Here is a 10,690-nt window from a genome sequence, read left to right as displayed (position 1 = left end):
TCTTTCCCTTTGCAGATTTACAAACCAAATATTTGCACTGGCTTTGTTTTGGTTCATGAAACTCTGCTCTGTCACTCTGTAACCAGGTATGCCAGACACAGTGCTGTACTGCTCCCTTCATGACCCAGTTGCTCCCTGTCCATCTGGCTACAACACTAACAAGGTACAGTAACTGATTTGCAAGAAGAAACTTAAGTCCCCAAAAGAAAGCTGCCAGTCCTCCCCTCATCTGTGTGGGTGTGCTTAGACAGCTACAAGATGGCTTTTTATGCTTTGTAGAAGAATAAATATTTGCAGAGGGATGTAATTTACATATTCATACCTCCAACTAGATGAAGCTGGACATTTTCTTACTTGGCAGTGCATTCCTTGAACAGTTCCCAGAGTTACGTGGGATTCAGGTAGAAAGGAGAGCTCTGGACTGTCATGTTGTTGTGGTTAATATGGTAATAAAAGAAAATACATGTGTTTTAGCCTATATGATGTACAAGCTTATGGTGATGCCTTGATAAGCAGCAAACCTGAACCTCTGTGTGTGTGTTTACAGTCTGCTACAGGCCCACAGGGGAAGAAATTAGTATTTCTGCAAGAAGGTGGCTCAGCGATCCAGGATTGTGTAGTCTTGCAGATGTTGGCCCATCCCATTCCACAGGCACGCATGTTCCCTGTGTGATCCATGTGCTACCTGCTGCCTGCCACAACTCTGGCCTGGAGGGGCCACTCCTGAAACCTGCTCAGATATGGCCAGTCCTTTTGGGTATGGTCATATTTGGTGAAAAGTCATTGAATGACAGAGGATAACTGCTGCCATCCAGCTGTCTGTTTATATTCTTTGCTGCTGGGAACCAGGCTGAGTCCTGTCTTTTGGCAGGGAAGGAATTATGTGAAGCTCACCACTGTGCAACTGTGAGGTGAGAGCAGCCATCTAAGCTTGGGTTTTGCAGGATTGATTTGGCTTTTTTTTTTTTTTTAAGCTGGTGAAAAGTTTTACCACCTTGTTGCAAGGTCTTCTGCAGCTGGATCTATGCTGACAAAGACTTAGGAAAGCTTTTGAAAACAATGGAATAGAAAGCTCTGGATTATGTGCTGTAAAGCCTGGCACAGGCTGGATTTAAATAATCATGGGGTAATGCTCAGTTCTCGAAGATACATGGCTGTTTTATGTATTAAAGCAGCTTTTTTCCTCTAGAGAACAGAATGAGGCTAACTAGATGTGATTACACTCTGTGCCCTTTGGCAACCAGCTGTTCCTTGATGCTCTTGAAGAAGAGGCAGCAGGTACTAACTGGCCAACATGCTGCTGCAGAACAACATGCATCTGCTGCCTTCTTGTCACTCTGCAGATACTAATTTGAGATCTTCCTCTGGAGTTGCTTTTTTTAAATTAATGGGAAGTTCACAAAAATGTTACCTCTTTGGAGACTCCCCTCTCTTTCTTCGTTCCTCAAATTTAGTGAAATTGATTGATGAGTCCACAAGTAATGAGGAGAGGTGGACTGATGGTCAACAGATGTGTATTTATGCAATCCTTTCGGTTTTCTGGAGACAGGACCAAAAAAAAATAATAATTCTGCTAATATTTTTTGCATCAGCTGATAAAATTAAATTTGTGAATTAGTATGCATGAAAACTGCACTTCTTAATCTGTCTGACGTTATCTAGGAGAATGCGTTTAAAGCCTCAAGCCCTCAAAAATCCCCCAAACACTTCAAGCTATAAGCTATTTCTGATAGCTGAAAAGCATTCCTCTTTTAAAAAAGCACTAATGGAGCTACAGGTGAAAAGAACTAACATTTAAAAGGCTCAAGCCCAATACTTACTGCTTGAATACACCTTTAAAATTTTGGAACAGTGGTGTCACAAGTCTTAACAAAAATACTATAAAAGCAACTGCCAAGCTGCACTCACAGGTCAATTACAAATTCTTCAGAATAGGGTAAACCACGGTAGCATGTGTACTGGCAGTGGCTGCAGTAGCATTTTGTGAGTCTGAATGTTTAGTGAATTGAATGCTGGCATCTACTAGCTCAGAGATGTTCAGGTGGCATAACCTTTTTGTACGGTACAGGTGCTTTAGTTTTGCTTTAAAATCTTTTAAAGGTAGCATGTAGTAACAATGGAGGATGGGGGCCTGTGTGTACACGAAGTGGACAGTGGTTGTAAAGACTGAGGAGATTGTGTGAAATCGTACCTTGGCTCAGGCTGAAGGCTGTGTGTTTCTTCTGTGCTTGGTATTTTGTGTACAGAAGACTAGTGAGCTATATTTCCCATTGCAGCCTTTGCTGCTTTTCATGAGATGATGATCTAAGTTTGATAGTGATTACAATTTTTTTATTATTTTTTTTTTCCCCCACTTCTTCCTCTAATTTGTGTGATGATAGGCCAGCTGCACTATCTCAGAGACTTCCAAACATATGGAGAAGTAACTGTTGAATGTGATGGTTTCAACAAAGGTTATCCCAGAAATCCCAGTTTGGCCATCTATCTCCTTTCACTCATTGTGCCAAGTGCAGCTGATTGTCTGAATCATGCTCCTGGAGAACTTACCTATGAAGTATCATTCCACTATCTGGTATTTCACCAGACCAGCTCTTTGTCTCCTTTGAGCCCTAAGATCTGTTATATTTTGTAACTAAAGTTCATCCCTATTCTCCCTTGACAGACGGTGTCCCTGTGGGGCAACTCGGGGCGCATGGAAGTGACAGCTTCCAAGTTCATGGACATACAGCGGGCCATCCAGCCAGATTGGTTTCAGTGCATCTCTGATGGAGAAACCCTTTCTGGGGAAGGTAGTAGAAAAAGGGCCAAGAAGTCTGTGGATAGGTCACTTTCTTTCCTGGATGTGTGCCTTCAACTGCTAGAAAAATCACCGGTAAGGATGCCATAATACCGGGCCAATAGCTCTATAGATGTGTTTTGGTCTCTGCTGCATCTGGGCAAGTCCCAGGACATGATTTAATAGGAAATTTTGTCACAGTTATGCATCAGAGAGTGCCCAAGGTGACTTTCCTGGTGAAGTATAACCGGTAGCACGATGGCTTTTCCTTCTGCCATTCTCCTCTTTTAATAACTTGCCTCCTGCACCAGGATACCCATCTTTCCTAGTTGAGAACTATTCCCCCCCTACTTTGGGCTGTAGTGCATTTCTTTCACTTACCTTCATGCTATATACATCGTCAGAGTAGGATCTTCTTATTCAGATTGAGAAAACCCATAATTTTGCTCTGAAATCACATCAGTTCCAAGTGAGGGAGGAGTTGCTAGAATTTGCCAGTTTCTTCCAGCAGCTTTGAAACCTTCCCTCCCTTTTGGTGAAAGGAAATCTACTGTCTGAATCTGTACTAGAAGGAAAAATGGGTGACAGGAGCTGATACTGCCATTCTCTGAAAGGCAATTCATTGTGAGACCTGGTGTCTGACAGCCAGGATGGCACCTGCTTGGTATTCTGCACTGACACATGTAGTGCTGAAGTGCCATCTATAAAAAGCTGTATACAAAGATGATCTGTGGTGATTACCTTCTATAGGGAGGTGGGAAGAACAGCACCAAAATTCTTAATGAGTTTGTGTCAAGGTAAGGAGCAGAATCTTTTCTCTCCTGTCGTCGTTTCCACCTTACACTTGGACCTTGCGGTGCTGTGTGGGGAATAGTCTAACTTAGGATGAAACACTGGCTCTGGCAAGTTCCTGGGAATGTGGGGCTTAAATAGCAGGCATCTGGAATCTGGGCTGTGAGATGTCAGATGACAGAGCATGTTCTAACACTTGTAGCTTTCTCCTGGGCCAGGAACTACAAGGAAGTGTAATGTTTGGAGCAATTGAAGGTGGAGATATCTTGGAAGAGAGACTCCGATCAGCCAGGGAGACTGCCAAGAGACCTGTGGGTGGCTTTCTGCTCGATGGCTTCCAGGGATGTGCCATGGCTAAGGAGACCAAGTTGAACCTGATAGCTTCTGTCACAGCAGAGCTGCCAGAGGGTAAACCAAGGTAAGCTGTGTGGGCAACGTCCCAAGAAATCCATCTGTCCTGTTACAAGCAGCATCTACAGGCTGCTGTGTAATATCACTGTAGGAAATAATCACTGTATTGCACAGTTCTGTGTGTTTGCCAGGCTGCATAAATTCTACCACTCAGGCTGCAGTCTTCAACCCTTGCTTCAATTTTTAGCTGCAACTGACTCCAAGCTGCCCACACACTGTGGGTTTGAGTATTCCCAGCGTTTGGAGAATAATCACATTTTAATTAAACTAATCTTTATTTATGAAGGTTTACAGATAGGATATGTCTGGGCTGCTTGCATTTGGCCTCTTAGGCCATGATTTACTTGAAGTTCAGCTCAAACAAAAACGTTATTATCAACCTATTTTACAGGGATCTCTTCTCAGAAAATTGTCGTGTTTCCAGTTCTCTGGTCTGAACTGGAGGAGTGCAGAGAGGCATATTGACAGAACGAGCCAGTGCTTACAGCAGAGCAACCAGCTCTGATGTAGTAGTACCTGAGGCACCAAGCCTGTGAACTACCAGAGGTGGTACAGGCTGGCCCAAAACAATTATTCTCTCTGCTTGGGCTGGCATAGTGTGGGGATTGTTGTGCATGATATGTTGTTAGTTATGCCCATCAGATCCATGCCAGCAGCTGGACAAGAGTAGCAGCATTCTTGATGCTAACGAAGGACAGACAGTAACCAAAGACTTCTAGAAAATGTGTGCTGTATTTGCCAGTGTTTCAGAAGTGAAGAGGTTTTTTAGCGTTGGGTTGAGCTTGCCGGCTTTTGCCTGTGTTGTTCTTACAAGAGCAGCTGCAACAGAAGTAGTATGGGTGGTTTTTTCGGTGTTTCATGATGCGAGTGACTCAGGCCTCATCTTTATGTAGCTGTGCTGCCCTCTGCTAGCTGAGCATTGCTCTGACCTAATGGTGTCCAAAAGGAAATCAAATGCGAAAGCATGTATCTGATTTTGTAGCTTGTTCGTGCTTAACTGTGCCTGGGGCTTGAATTTTCCTGACAATTAGAAAGCTTGCTATGTTGTTTCTGTCCTGTCTTGTTGAGCTAGTTAAAAAGATCCCCTGGGAGCATTTGAGTCCAATTTGCTCGGCTAACCTTAGTGGCTACCAGTGTATCTGCCTCATCTATCAAACGGTTTGCTTGTGTCACCATTTGACTCAGGTCTGACAACAATGCTTTTGATCCCCTCCCACCCAGGTAGGGAAGGAGAGAGAGAAAAAGAGAGAGACTTGGCTAGATTGAAGACTAAACTGCACAGCTTTAATTAAACACTAATGATATATAAGAAAATATATACAATTATATACAAATATGTTCAGGAAGGAAGTTGTCTTCTGTGATCTCTGACCTTCCTCTGAGCTTATGTAGATATATGGAATGGAATATGTCTGGCCAGTTTTGCTGTCTGTCTAATTCAGCCTCCTATGGGGGGTCATAGATCTCCTCGTAGTGTCTGAGCTGGCAGAGTAAAGGTGTGACCTTGAAGACCCAGCAGTGAGAAAAACGTTCCAGCTGTTATCGGCTCAAGCTGGGACACTTTGCTACTAGTTAAAAGAAAGCTTACTGAAGGAAAAATCCAAACAGTAAAAGGAAAAATAGCTTCATCCTGGCTCAAACCAGGACAGCTTGTCTGGTTAGGACAAGTGTTTCTCACCTCTTTGTAGGAAAAAAGCTGGTTAGCTGTAGGGGGGTTCTGATATGTACCTCAAGTGAATTTCAGACAGTCTTGCTTTTAAGAGCCACCTTTACCATTCTGGCTGGAGAAACTGTTTTGCAGCTGTGTTCTACCCCAATATGAAATCCTCTAGAAGACAAACACTCTCAATTGCTTCTTGAGTGAAGAACAGCTTTTTATGTGATGGTGAAATGATCTTACAAATATACCCTTTGGAGTCCTTTCATATATCTAAATGTTCTGAAGCCTCTTGGTAAAATTTATTTTCCTTTTCAATAACATTAGAACTCTTGCAAGAGCAAATGTTTCTCCTTACCTGTGCAAAGATAAGTTTTAGCAAGCATTTTGATCATATATGCAGAGCTGCTGTTTTAATTATTATGATTTTCTCCCTGCCATGAGAGTCTGATACATAAGACTCTTGTGCTGTAAACTTCTCCAATCCTTATTCTGTGCTCATCCATTTAATTGCAGTACTTAGAAAAGTGCCTAAAAATGGCACCTTGTGACTTCATTTATCAGTCCCTGTGTGTTTTCCTAATTATCTGTTTAGATCATTGCCCTACATTAGCTTCTGCTTGTCAGCCCAGCCATACAGTTGCAGGAGATCAGGCACTTCTCCATTCTCTTCTGCTTCACCCACCCTCAAGGAAGCTGCCAGATAAATTTGGCTAGCAGCGAGATCGTTTTATTACCACTGATGGCAATCCAGCTGGGCTCTTCCTGGCTCTTAATGCCATGTCCCAGGAGACATTACAGCCCAAGCTTTTGGGTAAATCATTTGAGCAGGTAGAGTGTAAAGAGGAGGAAGAATAATGCAAGGAACTTTTCTTTCCAATGACATTTCTCATTAGGGCTTTCTCCTGCAGGCAGTTCTCCAAGTGCTATACAATGTGTCTGTCATCTGAAGAACTTTTATCTTTGACCAGCCATCTACTTCTGTCTCTGCTGCTCTTTATCAAGTCTTTTTAGACTGTCTCTTAAACAGTTACCAAGGAAAGAAGTCCCTGTGCCTGGAAACCAGTAGTTCCCTGGGGCACAAACATGACTAAGGAAAAGTTCTGTTCTACGACATAGATGTTAGATGAATTTTGTGTATTTATGTGTGTGGAAGAAACCAAATCACTTCAAAGAGAGTTAAGCTTTTTAGCAGTAAATGAAGGATTATTGCTGTCTTCCAAATGGCAGATAAAGAAAAGCCTGCCAGCTACTGGGTAGGTTGGAGGTGGGGAAATGGAAGCACGCAGGATTCTGAGTGATGATAGTTGTACCCCTTTGCCTTCTGGTTAACAGTTGCAGGAGAATAAGCTACACATGCTGCTCATGTGTCATTTCCTTCAGGTACCTGCTTGCTTCTACTCAGTGTATGCTCAATTTTTCTTCTTGTGTGTCTCTTACAGAATCATCCATGGTATAGGCAAACCAGACGAGGTGCTTGAGTGCATTGAAAGGGGAGTGGACATTTTTGAGAGCTTCTTTCCCTTCCAAGTGACAGAGAGAGGCTGTGCCTTGGTTTTCAGTTATGACTGTCATCCAGATTCTGAAGCAGCAGGTAGGCTTCTTGATGATCATTGTCATTTTTAGTGTATTAGCCAGTATTGTGGGTAGCATAATGCATGCTTTGGAGGAATTGACATTTGAGCTTTTTTTTTTCCAAAGTAAGAGCAGTAACCACTGGAAAAACTGCAATTCTACTGTCAAGAGTTGCTTTTGAATCACAGAATCTTAGGTGTTGGAAGGTACCTCGAAAGATCATCTAGTCTGACCCCACTGCCAGGCAGGATCACCCAGAGCACATCACACAGGAACGTGTCCAGGCGGGTTTTGAATGTCTCCAGCCAAGGAGACTCTGCACACCTCTCTGGGCAGCCTGTTCCAGTGCTCTGTCAGTCTCACAGTAAAGAAGTTTTTTCTGATGTTTACATGGAACCTCCTATGTTCCAGTTTGCACTCATTGCCCCTTGTCCTGTCACTAGACATCACTGAAAAAAGCCTGGCTCCATCCTCCTGACACTCTCCCTTAACATACTTGTAAACAGTGATGAGGTCCCCCCTCAGTCTCCTCTTCTCCAAGCTCAAGAGACCCAGTTCCCTCAGCCTTTCCTTATAAGGGAGATGTTCCACTCCCTTTATCATTTTTGTGGCTCTGTGCTGGACTCTTTCAAGCAGTTCCCTGTCCTTCTGGAACTGAGGGGCCCAGAAGTGGACACAATATTCCAGATGTGGCCTCACCAAGGCAGAATAGAGGGGTTGGGGTATTTTGTTGTGAAACCTGTTAAGGCAAACTTGAGGCCTCAGCCTATGATCTGAATGTCTCATTAGCCCAAATTATGCTTAAATATTTCTTAAACACTGAATAGAGGGGGTTTTGTTTGACACCACTGGCAAATTTTCTGTTGCCATTAGCAGTGAAGGCTGGGCCTATTAAGTGGAGATCTAAGATACTTGATCTGACTTACCTCTAGAACCGAGTACGTGTCTGTTTAAATAATACAGTCTTAAGTTCCTCATTCTTTCTAGCTGGCAAGAGTTAGGGATCCCATTTCTGTAGGCAACTTTCCTCTCTGTCCTTGCATTCATCAGTTCATATCAAAACAAAAAGGATATGTTCATAACTCATTACTTCATTACACTGTGAGATGGGAACATGTGTGTCACCCATTAAAGCATCTATTAAGTTTGTCTCAAGGGGCCATTTGTTTTAGCCTATTCAATTTTTTTAATACAGCAAAGCATCTTACATTTTTCCTCCTGGGTAGAACCTAGTGTTTTTTTCATGCCTGGGTAGTTCAAAACCAGCTGAATAGAGCAGAAGATCTTGTTTCTTGGTGGTTGGTGCTGTTTTTTAATGCTTCTTTTTGTTTGTTGTTCTTTACCTTGACTCACCTTATTCTTATATTGCAAGATTCTGGGTAAGGACAATCTCTTTTTTCTGTATCTGTTTAACACTCAGTAGACAGGGATTGTATAACAGTAATACTGATATTTCCAGATCCACTTCCTGCTTAAGAACAAACCTAAAGGTGCAAACATAGAAAATTTTGGGGTGATCTTTTATTTTTAAGGTAGACTGCTGAAAAAGCAGATGTGGAACCTACATCTTCTGCATTAATGCAACCAGCCTCTTTCCATCCCAATTTTTAAATATTTTTTTTTTTAAGCATCTAAATCTCTGAGCCTCATGACAGCATGGAAAGCAGAATGATTTAATGCAGATGAGTTACCTGTCTACTCTAACAAAATTTCAATAAAATCAATTTGGTTAGGTGATTGCATTCTATTCAATATGCAGTTCAGAGTGGAAATATTTTTGACATTTTATTAAGAATTCAGCTTAGTAGAGCAGCAAAAAGTCATACTGTTGTTTCAGCTCTGACTCTTCAGTAGGTACAGGAGATGAGTTTTCACTTGTCTCTTGCTCTTTTAATAATCTAAAATTGTGTTAACTAACCTACGACAATTGAAGAAAAATAGTTGCTTACTATAGGAAAGAGGTAGAAACATGGCAGGAGTTTTTTCATCTGGCAAGAAAATGGCAGAAATACCTGCTGCAGGGTTGCTAGCCTTCCTCTGTCTGCCCTTGCTGTCTGTTTGTAAAAAGGCTGTGTTGTCTTTTCATTTTGTTTAAAACAGTTTTACAACAAAATGGGGCGCAGGTTCTGGAGAAGGATGGTGCTGAAGAAGACCAGGATGAAATCTTCAAAGCTGACCCAGAAATGACACCATTTGAGATATTTCTGAAGGACAAAAGGTACATGAGTTTGTGAGGAGAGTACCTGCAGCTGTATGACTGTGTGTTACGCTTTTATGTTCTCTATATGAGTGCATGTGGTCAGAACGTGGATGGGAGACTTCATAAAACATAAAAGTGTTGAAGACAGTACTCTGGGACCTTGAATGGAAAGTGGTGGACAAGTATTCTAGCTTGTTACCAGGCAACAGTGTATGGCTGAAGATGCTGTCTTTTGCCTGACCTAAGGACAGGGATTTTCTGGTAATTTATCCAGCAGACACACTGTGGTTATAACTGTGTTCCAGGTGAAAGACAGTAGTTTCACAAAGGTTGTCTGGGGATCATTTTTGTCTTCTGCATCTTACTTGGGTCATCTTGAAATGCTAACTTTTATTTAAACTATGGAGAGCCTCCACTTTCTGACTCAGTTTGGGCAGCTGCAAAGCAATTCTGAAAGCTCTGGATACCTCACAAAAACTTTGGGCAGTGTTGATACCTGTTCTTCCTTCTGTTTTCCACAGCTACTGCTAGGCTGTCTGAGTAGACAGCTACGATGCTTTGCTCAATATTCTCTCCACTTTTTGTGAATGGTGCATCTCACAGAAGAGAGGAACACTGTTTTGTGAATAGTGGAATCAGTAAATCCTTGTTTCTGATAGTTCCCTCCTGCACAGACTGTGAGATAGCTAGTGAGGTGTGTCTTGCAACTGCAGCTTTACTGTCAGGGAAGGCACTGGTAAGGCCTCTCTCTGCTCTTAGCTGTGGTATAGTCAAAAGTTGTCATCTGACTTAGGTGTGTGGCCTTTTGACTCTGTGGTGAGTTCTGACATGCTCTATGAAGTCCTTTGTGCCAGTGAGGCTGGTCTTAGATGTCAGTGCGTCTTTACAGCAGCTCAGTTCATGCTCTCGAGTCTTCAAGGCTCAGGTCTCTACAAAAGGCTGTGTAGTAACTGCAGATTCTTCATGGCTTGAATGCGTCTTCTGACCTTTGATGTTATCCGACTGCTTCCTCCTTAGATACCAAGATGATTTTGGCCCTTTGCTGGAAGGATGCACCTGTTACTGTTGCCAGAAGCATACTCGTGCCTATGTCCATCACCTCCTCGTGACCAATGAGCTGTTGGCTGGTGTCCTGCTCATGATGCACAACTTCCAGCACTACTTCAGTTTCTTCAGCGCCATACGGGATGCCTTAAGAGACAATAAACTGGATCAGCTGAAGAAGCTTGTCTTCAGGCAGGCACTTCAAGGCCCAGCAAATGCAAAGCCAGGCCAGTGA

General features: G+C 42.6%; 1 protein-coding gene across 1 annotated transcript in view; it reads left to right on the top strand.

Annotated features, from left to right (window-relative positions):
- QTRTD1 (queuine tRNA-ribosyltransferase domain containing 1) overlaps positions 1–10,690 on the top strand; it is a 15,650-nt gene extending 4,960 nt beyond the window's left edge. The window contains exons 3-8 of the mRNA XM_009998261.1: positions 87–163; positions 2,663–2,872; positions 3,787–3,986; positions 7,079–7,230; positions 9,312–9,429; positions 10,429–10,690. Of these exons, the coding sequence (XP_009996563.1) occupies positions 87–163; positions 2,663–2,872; positions 3,787–3,986; positions 7,079–7,230; positions 9,312–9,429; positions 10,429–10,690 (1,019 nt within the window). The remainder of the gene's footprint in view (positions 1–86; positions 164–2,662; positions 2,873–3,786; positions 3,987–7,078; positions 7,231–9,311; positions 9,430–10,428) is intronic.

This window comes from Chaetura pelagica, unplaced genomic scaffold (assembly GCF_000747805.2).
Source record: "Chaetura pelagica isolate M959 unplaced genomic scaffold, ChaPel_1.0 scaffold65, whole genome shotgun sequence".
Classification (NCBI taxonomy): Eukaryota; Metazoa; Chordata; class Aves; order Apodiformes; family Apodidae; genus Chaetura; species Chaetura pelagica.
The sequence above is the reverse complement of the archived record's forward strand: the minus strand, read 5'-3'. Positions and strand labels throughout refer to the sequence as shown.